At 38.0% G+C, this 17,437-nt stretch overlaps 2 protein-coding genes and 1 pseudogene across 10 annotated transcripts in view; 2 read left to right on the forward strand and 1 right to left on the reverse strand.

The window, feature by feature from the left end:
* TMEM87A (transmembrane protein 87A) overlaps positions 1-11,192 on the reverse strand; it is a 42,826-nt gene extending 31,634 nt beyond the window's left edge. For 2 of the 6 annotated variants that reach the window (XM_029952971.1, XM_029952972.1), the window contains exons 1-4: positions 10,701-11,192; positions 9,370-9,430; positions 6,354-6,439; positions 2,869-2,982 (exon numbers count right to left, since the gene is read on the reverse strand). In XM_029952971.1, the coding sequence (XP_029808831.1) occupies positions 2,869-2,982; positions 6,354-6,439; positions 9,370-9,430; positions 10,701-10,856 (417 nt within the window). In that variant the 5' untranslated portion in view covers positions 10,857-11,192. The remainder of the gene's footprint in view (positions 1-2,868; positions 2,983-6,353; positions 6,440-9,369; positions 9,431-10,700) is intronic. The other 4 variants (XM_029952969.1, XM_029952967.1, XM_029952970.1 and 1 more) reach the window with 4 other exon arrangements.
* Positions 294-883, forward strand: LOC115302968 (annotated as a pseudogene).
* The window catches only part of GANC (glucosidase alpha, neutral C), a 69,248-nt gene continuing 62,615 nt past the window's right edge, over positions 10,805-17,437 (forward strand). Inside the window, exons 1-4 of one of the 4 annotated variants that reach the window (XM_029952956.1) lie at positions 10,805-11,252; positions 11,805-11,977; positions 13,798-13,860; positions 15,231-15,339. In XM_029952956.1, coding sequence (XP_029808816.1) covers positions 11,949-11,977; positions 13,798-13,860; positions 15,231-15,339 — 201 coding nt within the window. In that variant the 5' untranslated portion in view covers positions 10,805-11,252; positions 11,805-11,948. Of the gene's footprint in view, positions 11,978-13,797; positions 13,861-15,230; positions 15,340-17,437 lie in introns of all 4 variants that reach the window. The other 3 variants (XM_029952957.1, XM_029952958.1, XM_029952959.1) reach the window with 3 other exon arrangements.

Genomic DNA, 17,437 nt, shown 5'->3' on the forward strand with positions numbered 1-17,437 from the left:
GATCTCACAGTTTGTGGGTTCAAGCCCCATGTCGGGCTCTGTGCTGACAGCTAGCTCAGAGCCTGGAGCCTGTCTTCGGATTCTGCACCTCCCTCTCTCTGACTCTCCCCTGCTCACGCTGTCTTTCTCTGTCTCTCAAAATTAATAAAAAACATTAAAAAAAAATTAAAACTACTTCCTCAGCCAAAGATGGCTGTGTTCAGACTAGCTGAGCAAAGGTTGAAGTGAACCCCAGAGTGCCAAGGAGGAACAGTGGAGGCACCGACTGCTGTGAGCAGAGCGTAAGGCTCAAGATGGAAAATTAGAAACCAGATGATACTGTCAAGGAAGACTTAATTTTCAATATCTTAACCAGAAAAATTAACCAACTCCCAGAAACAGACAGGAATTTGTTTGAACATGCCAGCATATACTGGACACAATGCTTCTCTCTGTGGTCTAATAGCAAATAATCTTTTTCGACGCATCTTAAATGTGACACAGGCTCGTATAGCTGCTGGCTTACCAATGGCACTGATCCCGTTTTTGACTGCGCATGCATCTTATAAAGGTTTTGTAAATTTACCTTTGAACATAGGTGATCTGAATTGTGAAACCTGTACTGTAACACGGAGTGGATTGGTTGGTCTTGTTTTTGGTGGTCTGTAACCCTGTTTTCTTGGTTATACCTGTGAATGGTGGCCTAGCAGCCAGGTATGAGTCAACCCTGCTACCAGAAAAAGCAAACATCTTAACTTACTGGACTAGAATTTCTAAGCCTGTTGTTAAGATGTTATTTCCCATTTTGCTCCAGACCGAGTTTGCAGCATACCTTGGATCTAGACAACATAAATCAGTTATAAAGGCTCTTCAGTTACCTGAACTTGGCCTACAAATTCAGTGATTGTTAAACAACTTTGTACACAAAAATAAAACTGTCGTGTATGAATTAAAAAAAAAAAAGAATTAAAAATACTTAAGAATAAAAAAAAAAAACCTTAGACCTATGCTTAGGATGGAGAAATCTTATGATTCCCTCTTTTGCTACAGATGAGAAAACTATAGCTCAAAGCTACCAAGCTTTAGATGCAGAAATGGAATTTCAACTTAGGATTTTTTTTTAATGTTTATTTTTATTTTTGAGAGAGAGTGAGTGACAGTGGGGGGTGGGGAGGGGCAAGTGAGAGGGAGACTGCATCTAAAGCAGGCTCCAGACTCTGAGCTGTCAACAATGAGCCTGACACGGGGCTTGAACTCATGAACCATGAGATCATGACCTGAGCCAAAGTCAGACACTTAACCAAGTGAGCCACCCAGGTGCCTCTCAACTTAGGATTTTTAACTCTTGGGTCTACTGCTCCTGCAACCACAACACACTTCATGTGCTTATAAAACCACACTAATGGTTTCTTACCAATTATCAGCAACGAGGCATTCTCCTTCCTTAGTAATTAGAGCACATTTTTCAACTCTGTTACATTAGACTGGAGGAGGAGAGGTAACCTCACCAATAGGGATATATGCTAAGTCCCTGAAAAGACTGTAGCTGATCTAAAAGCAGTGAACCTAGGGCAACAGTATACAGCAGGTTGCTTTTCATGATCAAATCCAAGAAAGGCCAACCAATCTTCCCAAGCTAAGGGATAAACCTGGAAAAACTAACTGAAAGCCCCCTACTCAACATCATTTTTCCAGCTTTCTTATTCTACCATTCTTCCACCATTTTAAAGATATCTTCTTTCTCCTCCATCTGTAAAATCTAAGCTATGACAACTCAATTATCAATTGTTATAGTTCAATTATTAATTACTTCATTCGCTTATCAATTACTAGTTATCAAATTCTTATCAATAAACTTTATTTCTAGTAACTATACAAAAAACTTAGCTTTCCGTGAATGCTTTGCCACTTCAGGGCAATTTGCTAACTATTCTGAAGCAATATTTAAATGCAGTAAGGACAAAGAAAAGGCTAGAGTTAACAATAACTATTCTCAACACCTATAAAACATGTTAATTTTTCTATCAAAAAAAAACTGGCATCATATCCTATATCTAACAGAAAAATTTTAGAATATAAATTCCACTTACATAATTACATATATGTAAGCATTAAAAATATACATTATTCTTCTCTTCCCCTTTACTCAGAAAAACGTTGAGTTCAGGCCTATAGCAATAAACTCTAGAAACACTGATATTTCTGGGAATACATCAATTCGATGAGATGACAAGAGAACTGAAAAACTGGAATGTTTCAAATGAATGGATAAACAAAATGTGGTATATATGTACAATGAACTACTATTCATCCTTAAAAAGGAATTAAATGGATACGTGCTATATGGAGGTAGCTTGAAAACATCCTGCTAAGGGAAAGAAGCCAAACAAATATTGTATGATTCCACCTCTTTGAAGTATCTAGAATAGTGAAATTCATGGTGACAAAGTAGAATGGTTGTTACCAGCAACTAGGAGTGGAGGGGAGTGGGTGTTACTGTTTGAGGATTATGAAGTGTCCATTTGGGATGATGAAAAGTTCTGGAGATGGCTAGTGGTGGTCTAGTCATCTCTAGAACTGGCATTGCACAACAATGTCAATATACTTCATGCCCCCAAAAAGCACTTAAAAATGGTTAAAATGGTAAATTTTACTTATATTTTACCATAATAAAAAAATGGGGATTTGCTTTTTAAACACAAAGCAAAGCACATCCTCTTTGTGAGGAGATGAATATTAAGTGGCCAGATGTGCAACTAACAGTACATGCTTCTAACTTACTTCTGTCAGAAAAAAGAATTCAGAAGCAAGAAAATGGAGATCACCAAATATACAGGTATTACACAGTTTACCTCTTCTTTTTCCCCTCCAACCACTATCAAACATTACCTGTGTTTTAAAGAGTTCACTGCAGTTCTGGAACAATTTTGATGATGTCTGATATTTCCCAGACAAGCCTTTTTTTTCCTTAAGGTTTTCCAAATATGTCTCTACTTCTTCTGCCTAGAAAAACAGAGAAAATACAAAGCACACAACTTACTTTTCACAAGTAAGGTATTTAGAAGATAACAAGTAGATTGCCTATAGGGCAGATACAGTTTTGCATCTGCAATTTAAAAAATTTACAGTATCCAATAAAAACTGTGTAGTAATAATGTCCAAGAATCAAATAGTATTAGACTTAAAGTACAGAATTTCAGTCTATGGCTCACAAAGAGTAGTTCTTCTAAAAATTCTAGAAAGACTGGGAAACTGTCAGAATCCAGAAGGTTTTGTCACAAGAAAATATATTTACAAGAGTTACCCAACTAGATTAATAACACCAACAAAAAAATATACTTATGCTCATTAGCTAAAATGGAAGACAAAACTGTTGTAGTATTCACATGCCAATGTTCATACTCTGAAAAAACTCATCATTTCTGTCGCTGCATCTATCAGGTCTGTGATTTTTCTCCTGTATTCACATCTTAATCTTCCCCCCTTTTTTTCTTAAGTTCCAGTTCTGCATCTCCAACTATTGCTGGTCATTTCTGTAATTCTGTCCCGTGGCAACCCAAGACAATTTTTACATTCTTAACTTGTATTATCTATAAAGACCACGTCTGCTAAGCTCTTGACCAGTTTATCACAAGTTTCGAATGTATGAAGTTTTTAACTGAAAATTCAATTAGTGATTAAGAGAAAAAGATCAATAATGCTTCAATGGACATATTATTATTTCCCTCTAAATTCTTTAGTCCTTTTAGCCTTCCTCATCTTTATCAATCCTACCCAACGTTGTATAACAAAAGCAAAAAAAAAATCACCAACACCACAAAAAAGATAATGTAAGGCCCTAACACAAGGCAGAAATTCAAAATGCTTAAGGTTTGAAAAACGAAGTGAATGACAGACAGTTTTTAAAGACCAGTCAGATTATCTTTGGAAAGGAAAGAGAATAACAAATGGAGAATAGAAACAATGAAAAAGGCCAGAAAAATCCACCGTGGAGCCATATATCTTCAGTGTCCAAGTACAGTGTACTCTGTCAATTCTGAAATGAGGTCTAAATCTATTTCCAGGGGCGCCTGTATAGCTCAGTCAGTTAAGCATCCGGCTTCGGCTCAGGTCATGATCTCACAGTTTGTGGGTTCAAGCCCCATGTCGGGCTCTGTGCTGACAGCTCAGAGTCTGGAGCCTGCTTTGGATTCTGTATCTCCCTCTCTCTCTGACCCTCCCCTGCTCATGCTGTCTCTGTCTCTCAAAAATAAATAAAAAACATAAAACAATAAAAATAAGAAATAAAATAAAACTATTTCCATACTACTACTAATAAAATAATACTGTTATTTGCCTTGTACTGATAATGCAATAGTAATGATGGATAAAACTGCTGCCCCTTACCAGGAACCAAGGCAGTGGCACCTAATTATACCAGTAGTCATTGTAGTCAGTCACAAACTTAGAGCTTAAAAAAAATTCTAAATACCAGTTTTGTTGCATTCAGAAGGCCCTTAATGAAGTAGTAAACATATTAATGTTATTACATCTGGACTTTGAGTACATGCTATTTTAAATATTCTATGCAACAGAAAATATGCAAAATACTGTAAATGACTGTCTTGAGATAAAACTTTACAACTGTTTTGACTTGAAACCTAAACTATCTACTTTTTTCATTCACCTGAAAGAATAATTGACATGCTATTATTCACACTTGGTTATTAGGCAAATATTTTCTTGAAAATGGGGAAATGGAGGCTGTCACTTCAAGGAACAACTGACAGTATTATTGCCAATGATAAAATTTGAACTTCCAAGCCAAAACGGGAATCTGCAAGACTTGTATCTTCCTCACCATGAGGAAGGAGTACTCCAGTACTTCAGGAGTTTCTGATGTGACAGAAGGGTGATACTAACAAATAAACTTCAAGTTAATTGTAAAATGAGTATTTGAAGGAAAGATAAAATTCAGTTCACAAGTATTTTCTAAATAAAGCCTGTTACAAAATCAAACATGGATAAAAGACCAAAATGCATGACATACCGACTTATTTAAATATAAAAGATTAGGAACCGAGTTCACCAACATGCTTTGAGATTCCACATTGCCACCCACCTTTAAGAAACTTTCTCCACTTGTTATGTTTTAGTATAGCATCAAAAATCAGTATCAACAATTATCTGGAAACATTATTAAGGTATCATTCTCTTTTCCAACTATGTTTCTGTGTGAGTCCACATTTTGTGCATATATTTCAACCAAAATAATATATCACAATAAATTGAGCTAAGAAGATGTAAGAATCCAGCTGTCTTCCATTATCCAACATTAAATGAAAGGCATTGCAAAAATACAAAATAATACCACTCTTCTATGTTCTTGTGAAAAAGTCATTTTTCATTACAAAATGTTTTTATGTTAACATGCAATGGTTTATTATTGCTATTTTAAAATAGATTAATAAATATTTCTGTATATTATGTTTTAATTTCTAATACAGTAACCCACATGAACAAAGCCTTTTGGGAGAGTGCAGTAATTTTTATTTTTAATATCGAACGCTTCATGAATTTGTTGTCATCTGTGCGCAGAGGCCATGCATAACTGTTTCAATTTTAGTACATGTACTTGTTAGAAGGTGGGGGAGGGCAATAAAGTATCCCCCAAACTGAGAAAGTATTTTAAGACCCGAAAATGAAGCAGGACTCTCTACAGTTTATGCAGAGTTTTATTCAGGGTAACTTACTGACAGAGGGAGGGAAATCGGCAAAGTATGATTCATGGCAGCTGCACAGTTTATTCTCCGCCAAGTACAGACCTTAGTCCACAGATTTTATACAGTGAGGGGACACACAGAAGGACACTGTAGTGAGATCAAAGGGTTCCCGTGTACCTGCAAAGGGCTGGCATGCACCTAATTAAAAGCTAGTCATTAATTAGATCTTGTGGCACCAGCTGTGCATCAGGAAGGGGAAAGACTATGTTATCTCTAACAGACTCATGGAAGGCCAAAACAAGGCTCGCCCTGTTCCAGCCTTGGTGGGCATTTCTAAGGTGTGTATGTTCATCTCCAAGGGCACTGGAACACGTAGTCCCATGAGAGGTAATCAAACAAACAGGAACAAGATGGAGGGCCAAAGATGGAGTCAATACTGTCAGCACTTCTACAGTGCTGCCAAAGTAAGAAAGAGTCTGCAGTAATTTTTAAGGGTTGAGACCAAAAAGTCTGAGAATTGCTAGTATAGTAAGTCTACAAATTGGGAAGCACAGTTTCTAATTTGTTTGTCTCCTAGCTTCTCCTAGCTACATAACACTCCTCACTCTATCAGGTTAAAACCCGATGATATCTAAAATCCAAGAAAAAGTTTGTTAATTTTATATTCCTTACCTTGAAGTTGTAAATTTCATTGTAACAATCAGCACTTTTCAGATACCAGGTTATATTCAAAGATACATCACAAGGTTGTCCATCAACTATAAAAGAAAACTTTGTGAATAAAGATGATTCTCAAACAAAGCATTTTTCCTAAACTGTTATCATACATCTATTTTTTCTTGCTAAAGTTAGATACTCAAGGACCGTCTCTTCTCCAAACTCAAGGTAATGAAGTAATATATATAAAATAACTAGATATTCTTCAGATAAAAATAAGTACTGTTATTCATAAAAGAAGAGTTTTTGACCTGCTTAAGTGTCTCTCTCTACTTTTATGCCTTAAAACCTCAGTCTGGTTCTCAGTTGAGAAAAACCTGGAACTGATAAAGCAGTCAGGAGTTAAAACCACTCTTCCATTATCATTCAAGTATTTATTGAGCAGAGCATTTAAGTATACAAAGCTACTTGACACCTTGGTAGGCCAGAGGAGAACAGGACTCTTAAAAGGGCTACATTCTAGCTGGAAAGACAAGGAATAACATTAGGGACATCACAAGGCAGTATTCAAAATAGTTCCACTGAGGGAAAAATTAATGGCTTAGACCTTGAAGATATCAAAACTAGACTATAAGACAAAGAACTATAAACAAAAAGCAAACCTGGCTGGGGAAGGCAAGAAGAGCAAAAGTAAAATGAAAGAGCATTAGACTTTCCAAAACCCATCTCAACACAGGCCTCAATGAACTTCATGAAATCACAGCAGCCATATAACTCATTAAACACAGTTTGAAACAATATTCTAGTGGAGCAAGGCAATAGTCTGAATATTTGAGAGCATATATCTGACTATATGACTGATCAGCTGTCCTACCTGGAAGTCAGCTTATCTTTGATTCCAGCTGCATTATGGAACTAGAAGATACCTGTTTTATGCACACATAACAAAGATAAATATGACTGCACCTAGGAATCTAATTTTGATTCTTAACAAATAATACATATCTAAGATTCCAACCTTTCCCTTTTCTTTGTTTTGTTTTCTCAAATTAATTTTCAAGTGATACACTTTCACAAGGTTCAATTAAAATACACAAACTTCTATAGTGCCTGGGTGGCACAATTAAGCGTCCAACTCTTAATTTCAGCTCAGGTGACAATATCTTGGTTCACACTGGGGTCTATCCCAACAGTATGGAGCCTGTTTGGGATTCTGGCTCCCTCTCTCTGCCCTCTACTGCTCACTCTCTCTCAAAATAAACAAACAAAACAATAAACAAACATTAAAAAAATTTTTTAATGTTTTTTTATTTATTTTTGAGAGACATAGACAGTGGGAGCAGGGGAGGGTCAGAGAGAGGAGGTACAGAATCTGAAGCAGGCTCCAGGCTCTGAGCTAGCTGTCAGCACAGAGCCCAACGCGGGGCTCGAACCCACAAACGGTGAGATCATGACTTGGGCCTAAGTTGGACGCTTAACCAACAGAGCCACCCAGGTGCCCCTAAAAAATTTTTTTAATACACAAAACTCTGATGTGCTGAATAGAATTTATGTAAATAGAAAAAATGATATTGCAATCTTGATATAAACAACTCAGGAAGAATCATACCAGGGTGAGATTAACTAAACAGATGTTAATAAGAAAATCCCCTAAACAGAAGATCTGTAGGAAAACTTGGCTGCAAAAGTACTATTAATTATGTTAAAAAACACAATTCAGAACTTTGAATGAATGGGTTTAAAAGTCAAAAATGTCCGACCAATTTCATGGAAAGCTATTTACCGTATCCCCAAAAGTATAAAATCAGAGTAAAGGTACATGAGAGAAAGCAGAGAAGTAACAAAGTAAGAGAGAATGTAAATTTAGGGGCTTTAAATCCGCAAAAAAAAATGAGACGCAGACACTGAAAAATATGAAGCTTGTGTAACTTGGCAAACCACCATCTGATCAAAATACAGGCAAGAAAAGACTATACATAATAAATAGAAAGACAGAATAGCATGCAGGATGTCAGACTATCCCAAAAGACCATAAATACTGTTCTCTCTCAAAGTTACTGTTATCTAGCACACCAACCTCATAAGACCAACCAGTTTGTCAGAGTAATCTAACTTAAATCAAATTGAAGTCATTAGTCAAGAAATTATATTTTCATAGATTAGTCTTCTCTTCACAGAAATTCTAAAGGCCCCCCTCACTCCCAACTAGACTTGTAAGCTCAGTATGAGAGGGCCTTTTCTATCACTTTCCTGTCTAAAACAGTGCTGAGCACATAATAGGTTTTTAATAACTACATACTACATGATTAAAACAATAAAATCACCCAACTACAACTTATAACCTTGCACTTTCATAAAGAAAATGTGCACAGAGGCACATATGGATGATCTGAACTTTTATTCTTGATCTTGAAATGGAGTTATCCATGATCATTTATTCCCTAAAATAAAACCAGTTTCAAAAATAAAAGGAAGCTTTTCTTTCATATGCATGGGAGATTTTGATTAGGATACAATGGTTTTCTCACTGGACAGACTGGTTTTATTACATATAATCCCTATTTCCTGATAGTATCTTTGAGCTTCCTCTTCCAAGGATCTAAATAGCAAAATACTCCTTCTGTAAACAAAGGTTCAATGAACATATTCATGCAGAGCCAAAGGACTGACTCCTAAGTCATAGGTTCAGTAAACACCTAACAAGCACTCAAAAGCAAAATTGGTGGTATCTCTCTGACGCAGAGCAGATTAAAACACCATCAGACAATCAACCAACATAATTTGTCTACCTGTATAGTAAACTCCAGAAAAACAAAAGTAGAAAATAAAGTTCACACAAGTAAGTGTTCTGAAGATTACTAAGGGAAAATAAAGACCTTAATTATACTACATGTTTATGCCTAGTTAGTGCCAAACTATTAAATTTCAAAACTTATGTTTAGAGTAGATCAGAGATAGAAAATAGGTAATTTAAAAGTTTAAATATCACTCAAAAACTCAAATAAAAACTTCATGAAATGCAAAAACTCACATTTCAGGAAGATAGTGGTATTTTTGAACAGGATCTTCCCAAAACTAAAATAATTTTTCCCCTGCAAAGATAAAGAAGAGAAAGATAATTAGCATAGGTTACTTTAATTCCCAAGGCAGAATATAATTGTTATAAAAACCTAGATTTATAAAATGTTTAAGTTAGTTTTCTTAACAACAACAACAACAAAATCAATATCCTTCCTTTTAGTAAAATTCAACCATATCCAAACTGCAGAATTTTGTAGCTTGGTGCAAAGACATGATTTTTTTCCCCTGCAGGTCATGAAGTAAGGACTCTAGGAAAGAAACTGCTAGAAATCCCAACTTAAATCTTCATGGGAAGTACTCCTTAATTAGTTCATTCCCTTTACTCACTAATCACTGTTCAGAATAACCAATCATCTCCTCAAAAAAAACTATTCTATGAGCAGATAGACAGATTTAACTATTAACCATTTTAGTAACAATACCTAAAATTCAGAACCTGAAGATCTTCACCAAATGAACAAAAGCTACAATGCTTGCCATATAAAAGTTCAAATAAGATTTCGACATTATAACCAGTGAGCAGAGCAGAATCAAACAAAAAAGCCACTGCGGTTTCAACAGTACTAATGCTTTTCAGCATTTCCTGCGTGCATCTGACTTTTGTCGGCTCACAGGACTCTAACTCTTACTTCCAAGTGAGGTTTAAAGGAGGGAGGTGGGTACAGAAAGGGTCAACCTCTCTAGTAAGTTGTCCAAAAGATAGACTACTTTTATCATATCAAATTTTAGAACACAATTTCTTCCATTTCAGCCATTCTCATTTTAGAATCTATTTTTTAAAGCCTAGGCTTCCTAATCACACAAAGCTTAGAATAACCACTCGAAAGTTCAAAGGAAATCAAAGAACTTGCTAAGTAGAATCATCCAGTAACAAAAAGTGCAAAGGAAAAAAGTAATAAAGCCACCTATTTACAGATCTCTCTCATCCAACTCGAGGTCACTGGATTCTGTGAAACTTCAGCTGAAAGGGAAACCGTTTTCCACCTATCATTCATCAACTTTACACATACTGAAAGTTCTCTCTGAGTTGACTGATAAGAAATCACTCCACCATTCTTCTCCGCTCCTGAAACGGCCCTGGCACTCCTGCTAACCTAGCAACAGAAACGCACGGCTTTCCGCTCCAAGGCAGTGGATCCTTGCTATCCAGCGACACAGATGCTCCAAGCAATTCCACCCCTTTTGAAGCGGACTTTTGCGGAACCTTCGTGGACCCCTAAGGCCGCCGTAGCCCCACCCCTTGCTCCTGCAGGCTCAGTTGCTTCTGAAGTGAACACTCACCGACGGTATCGGAATGTGCCACTTGGATCGGTCAGTAGCAGCGACAGGTGCCGGTCCTACACCAAGAAGCGACAATGGGGACGGCTGAGCCCCCAAAAGAAGAAGAATGACAGGCAGCACCTGAAGCCACGCAGCCGCCGCCATCTTCACATCCATGGAGCGCCTACCGAAAGCATTTCACCGTCTTCCGGTTATCCCCGCCCTCTTCCGGCTCTGCTCGGGGGGCGGGACCATCCGGGTCCTCGAAACCTAGCGGGACTTGTTTGTTTTTCCGCCCAGGAGCCCCTCCCTCAGCCAGTCGTCGGGTCTCTTGTGAGGTTTAGACTAGAAAACGAAGGCGTCGTCGCGTAGTAACCTGGTCACCTTGGAGCGTTAAGATATTAACCAAAAGTCACCTCCACATAGGTCGGCTCTTCTCTCTCCGTAACCTTAAAGGGTCTGGGGATTAAGCAAGTACCTCGTGTAGCGTTTGGCTCTTTCCTCTTTTTCGCCCCCGCTTCTCATACCTCTTAAGTCCAAGTCAGACGCTGGGTCCAGAAGTCTGGGAAAGCCGTAAGTCTGACTGCCTCTTTGGCGTGTAATAGTTCTCGGTTTCTGGAGGTATTTAAGCAAAGACTGGAATTTGGCAGTGGTGGAGTATCAGCACTTTCTAGATTGTATCTACTGTACTAGATAAGCCCTTTAAAAAAAAAAAAAACAAAAAAAACGTTGTAGCCCTGAAAAGTACGATGGTGCAGTAGAATTTGGCTGGAGAATATCAACCTACAGCGCCCAGCCGTCCAGCACTTTCCATTTAAAACTAAAAACGGAAAGAGTGGGCCAGTTTTCAATATCTGTGGCGCGTGGGTCACTGAAATAAACCTGCAGAAGTTTGGCCTTGATCAGACGAGCAGTCTCTGTGCTACCTGGTTCTCACGCTCTAGATTTGTATCCTCTAGAGCTTTTTGAGTACACGCCCCTCCACTACAAAGAGACAGTTGCGGTTCCTAATGAAAGCCGTTACTTGTCGGCACTCGTAAGCAAGAAAAGTTTGTCAACTCCCCATATAAACGCTAGTTTGGGCCTGGAAAACCCAGGAGTACGTATAGATTTGCCACTTTTTAGGGACCTGGAGAGGACTCCATTTCCCAGGAACTTGATGGTGGTGAAGTGCTGGTTGTAATTTAGAAAGACTGCCCATCAGTGTTTTGAAAAGACCTCTTGGCGTTGGTTTAAGAGCTGAGAGTCGGTCCGACTGGCAGGGAAGCCATGGAAGCTGCTGGGAAAGACGAAATCAGGTAAAGCCTCACTGGTCCTGCAGGGACTGACTCCAGACAGCAGGGAATAGATAGTATCTGAAAGTACCATTCTAGGTTTGAAGGTTTTATTGATTGTTTGAATGGCCTCTTATTTGCATGTTCCATAGCTGTGTATGTAATCTATAATTTTTCTCAGTTCCCCAGGGAATTAGTTGATATTAATTGTCCTTCAAAATATTTTTGGGATGGTTTTCAGAACAGTGAAAGAGTTGTGATCAGAACCCTAACATGAATTTCAGTCTACACCCCCATCTTCCTGTATTATTACAGAGCTCATTCTTCAAAGCTGGAAAGCAAGGACTGCAAATTTCTCTAATCTTTGCACGCTTGATTAAAGGAAACAGTGACACAGTCTGTGTTAGTGAAAGATTTGATTACTTCCAAAAAAGCAACTTTTTAGTATGGCCAAGTGTATCTGTGTGGGCTTGTTTTCTTAATATCTTGAAATTTGTGTTCAATCATAGTTTCCTACATAATCATAGACATGCTGATTACAGCTGTATTGAGCAATACGTCTGCATTAAGGCAAGTGTGGTTTTTTCCCCTCTTATAGCCCACAGTTGTTTTAATCATACGGAGGCTAATTTGTTTTTTTTTAAAGACTTTTTTTCCCCTTTGAGAGAGTGCGAGTGGGGGAGGGGCAGAGAAAAAGGGAGACACAGAATCTGAAGCAGAGTACAGGCTTTGAGCTGTCAGCACAGAGCCTGACCCGGGGCTCTAACTTGGTAACCGCAAGATCATGACCTGGTCCAAAGGTGGATGCTCAACCAACTAAGCCACCCCGGCACCCCAAGGTTTTATTTTTAAGTACTCTCTACGCCCAACATGGGGCTCGAACTCACAACCCCAAAATCAAGAGTCAAATGCTCCACTGACTGAGCCAGCCAGGTGTCCCTGGAGGATAATTTAAATACATATACTCAAATAGTAATATATATGCATCTTGTTCATGTTCTATTCCAGAAACAGCGCTTCTGCAAACTTGGGTTTTAAAAAATTGGCTCCTAGATTGTCAACATTATCTTAAAAGATTTTCCTTCTACATCTGTTTCTGTTCTTACTCTAGCCCCTTGCTCATACCTCTAATAAAGCATTTGTCAGGTTGATTTGTGCTTGTTGGTTAGGCTCTTGCAGGACTCTCTGACACAGTCCTCCATATCCTCCTCAGAACCGAGCTCTCAGTAAGAATATTCTGCAAATATTTTATTGAATAATAAGTGAATGGATTGTTTTGTTTGGTTTGGGTCCTTTGTGTTTTTGCTCCTTCCTATTTTATTGTTGTAGTCCTAGCCTCCAGTCATTTTATTTTATTTTTTTCAACATTTATTTACTTTTGAGAGACAGAGAGAGACAGAGCACGAGCAGGGGAGGAGCAGAGAGAAAGGGAGACACAGGATCTGAAGCAGGCTCCATACTTTGAGCTGTCAGCACAGAGCCGGACGCAGGGCTCAAACTCAGACCGTGAGATCATGACCTGAGCCGAAGTCAGACGCTTAACCAACTGAGCCACCCAGGTGCCCCTTCAGTCATTTTAAAAGAACTCTTCCTCATAAATGACAATACTCTTCTTCCAGTGCTTTTAGAGTAATTCCAGAACTTGGTGTTTTGTTGTTTACCTTGAGTGATTTACAAAAAGTTGTTATTCTGCAGCACACATGCTGCCGTGTTATGTTACAGCAGTGACACAATTTTGCATTGCAGAAGTTCATTACCCACGTTCATGCTACAGTCAGGGAAGGAACAAAAATTGGATTCACAAACCTTGTGGAAAATAAGTTTCTTAAAATGTCTTTATTTAGTGTTGAAGATGAAGCTGTGGATAAAAACACTTTCAAAGACTGCAGCAAGATTGCTTTCTACAGGTAAGGAGAGGAAATGTATTACTTAGATCAAAACATTTCGATATTGTAATGTTTATAAGCTTTCTAAGGAAAGGGTCAGTTAGGAAATGCAATCATTAAGAAATTCATCAGACAGGAGGCCTTCACCTTTATACAATTACTACTATATTATTTAAATTTCTCAATAAATTCAAATTTTAAAAGTGTTTATGTCTATGAATAGATAATATTTTACATGTTTCAAAAGTCAAATAATATGAAAAGATATTCTTTGAAGAGTGTTACTCTCATGGTTGTCCCTTTGGCAAGGGACACATCTTGTCACTCTGAATACCCAGATTTGTTAATTTCTTATTTATCCTCCCAATATTTCTTTTCATAAATGCATATATTCTTGTATCACTGCCCTTCTTACCAAGTAGCTTCATATATATGCTGTTTTGACTATTTTTTGTATGCTTCATAGTTTATTCTGAGAATATGGAGATTGTCCTCACTTTTTATAGCTGCATAGTATTCTATTGGGCAGTCATACTATATTTAGTCTCCTTCCTATTGCTAGATCTTTGAGTTTTTAATTTTTCAGCTATAAAATCACTACCACTGTGAAAAGCTATACATATGTCATTTCCTATACATGCAAGTATATTTATAGGATTAATTTTTGGGAATGGGATAACTGGGTCAAAGAATAAATGCACTTAAAATTTTAACTTTACCAGAAACCCCTCATAGGGCTTGTTCTGTTTTGTACTCTCATCACTACTACATAAGATGGTCTGTTTCCCCAGAGCCTCAAAAAATATTTCTTTAAAATCTTTTTGTTGAGTATCTTTATGTGATCCTGAGACTTTAAGTTTTGGCCATTTAATGACCATAACTTTTATCCTATTTTACAACTTTCTAATTTATTGAGACTGCTCTAAAGGAAGAAAATCAGATCACTTAAATTCTGCATGGGTGCCTTAGAAGGAATTCTATAGAGAACTTGTAAGTCATTTTGTTAAATCACTAGATTATATTGGACTTCCACTAGAATTTATTGAGTTTCTATTAAAGTGTACATTTCATGTAAAGAGGAAGGGAACTTAACAAGCTAATAAATATCATCTATGGAAACTGCCCCACCTTCTCAATAAAGGGGACAAAATGTGATCATTGAGCGGTGTTATGTTGAACAATGTCATTAGTATTATTTGTACTAATAGTAATTTTACTAGCACTCTAATAACAAAGTATTCTTGTTAATGCTTTATTAGAGTACTAATACTGTCTGGGCCCAATACATTTTTCCATCATAGGAAGTTTTAATGACTTCTACATGATAATATAGTTTGTTGAATGCTGACAGTCACAAATAATTCTCAGGCATTTGTATACTCTATCTGTAGGCGTCAGAAACAGCAGCTCTCCACGAAGTCCAACTATCAGGCATTACTAGACTCCATCACAACAGACAAAGACAGCACCAAGTTCCAAATCATCAATGAAACAACTAAGGTGAGGCAAAAGTATTTTGTACAGAGAATTGTTTCTATACTAAATTGTGTTTGAATGAAGTAAAATTCCACAAAGGCTAATTAAAACTATGTATGCTTCAAAAATAAACTTTGTTAGAAAAGTTATGTGATCCTTTTCATATGTATACTAATAGTACTTTAAAAGTAATATGAATATTTCCTTCAGATCGCCTGCATATCAAATGCTTTGTTTGATATTTTACAAATGTTATTTCCTTTTAATTAGCCTTCATAACACAGAAAAGCGACCTGAAAGTCACTTGCTATAAGTCATGTAGCTAGTAATCAGTGTTTTCACCTGTATCTATCAACTCTGTCAAGCACTCATGTTCTATTACTGTTATACACTGTACAGTTGAGCATGTAGCCTGAGGAAGGTACAGATTGAGTGAATGTTCAAACCTCAAACTGTGGGTGGGCCAGGGGAGCAAGGGACTTTGTAGTTGAAAACGTAAGTCACAAATATTCCATCTCCTGAGCTCCTTCACTAGCAGATTACCCTAGCTATTATATACTGAAAGGATTAGAGCAGTATTTTAAATACTTTTTCTCACTTGTCAAATCACACCGCTACTTCAGATGGGCCAGTCATATAGGAAGTGCTGTATGGGCTATGTTAGGAGGTATGGCTATGCACAAGTACCAGTGCTTCCAGCCTGACCCACACTTCCAGATCCTCCCTGTCTTCTAAAGGCATCTGAAGCTTCTAAGGCCTCCCAGACCAATTTCACTTAATTGGTAATTCATATAAGCAAAGGACATACTTGAAGCCATGAAGTGTAGGTTCCCTAACAGGTGACTGAGAAGGAATCCCTCCCTCACTGCAAAGCTGTGAGAAATCTCCCTGTGGTGATCATAGCTCTCACCCTATGGTGCTGCACAAGGGAACCTCCTCAGAGGAGACAGAAGAAAAACTTGCTCCACAACATCAGGGGCTTCTCTATAACATTTATAAGGCCTTTAATTTAGCAAAGAGTTCCAGCTTTATTCCCAGACATGAAGATCCATTGCACAGTGAGGTCAGCTACTTTATTTATGAAGTTTTAGAAAATATAGCTGTTTCAGAAATATGGAACTTTCTAACATACTTTTCTTGCCTGAATTCAAAATCCATCTTTCTTAACTACACAAATGGGATGGTTAACCTTTTTCTGAAACCTAATGCTGCTATTATACTACCTCTTTTTTTCTGGAGGATTTGCCCTGTTGCTTGGCATTTCTGATACCTTTGAGTTCTCAGCTCATGATACCCCAAAGTCCTCTACAACTGATCCAAATCAATACTAAATATTTTTTTAGCATAGTTTGATAGCCATTCATGGGAAAATATGGGGCAGCACTGAATTCCTTCCTGAAAAGCCACCTACCATTTGCATGTGGTCTAATAGCCAGAGACCCAGCCAAACCTCTGTATTCAGGGTCAGCAAAAGCATTTGGCTCCAAGAAGTGCAAGAAGTCCACTAGAAACCTTGTAGGAGTCATTAAGCGTGCCACCAGCTGTCAGGTACCTTTCATTCATTTTGTCATTTGCTCCTCTTCCTATCTTTAATGTGACTAAACCCAGAGAGTTGTAGCTATCCCATAGTCAGGGCAAGAATCTCTTTCCATCCTTGGAGAGCCTCAGTGTATGGAGCATCTGAACATCTACTGTGATGCAGACTCATGGTGAAGCAAAGTAAATGAGGCAAAAGCATCTTGCGGACTAGAATGCAAGTGTTCATGCCTCTTGATACAAGTACAGTCAGTGGTGGATCCTCACACACAGCCTTTTACAAAACTATAGATAGACCTCTTCACACATCCCTCTTTGGAGCCTGAAAACGTATGAGACAATGCTGTTCAGGTCAGGTGCCAGAACCAGAGCCCACCAGATCTGGATGCCTTCCAAAGAAGCCGCAGTCCAGGAGGACCCACAGGGTCTTAACACAGACAGCACATGGTTCAGAAGGGAGCTGAGAAGCCCTCACAAGGGAGGCCAGGTTATCCAGGATGTTAGTAACATAGCTCCTAGGACCGAGAACTCTGAGGACCCCTTGGAACAGACTTCATGTTCAAATATTAGAAATATTGGATACTCT

This window comes from Suricata suricatta, chromosome 9 (genome assembly GCF_006229205.1).
Source record: "Suricata suricatta isolate VVHF042 chromosome 9, meerkat_22Aug2017_6uvM2_HiC, whole genome shotgun sequence".
NCBI lineage: Eukaryota > Metazoa > Chordata > Mammalia > Carnivora > Herpestidae > Suricata > Suricata suricatta.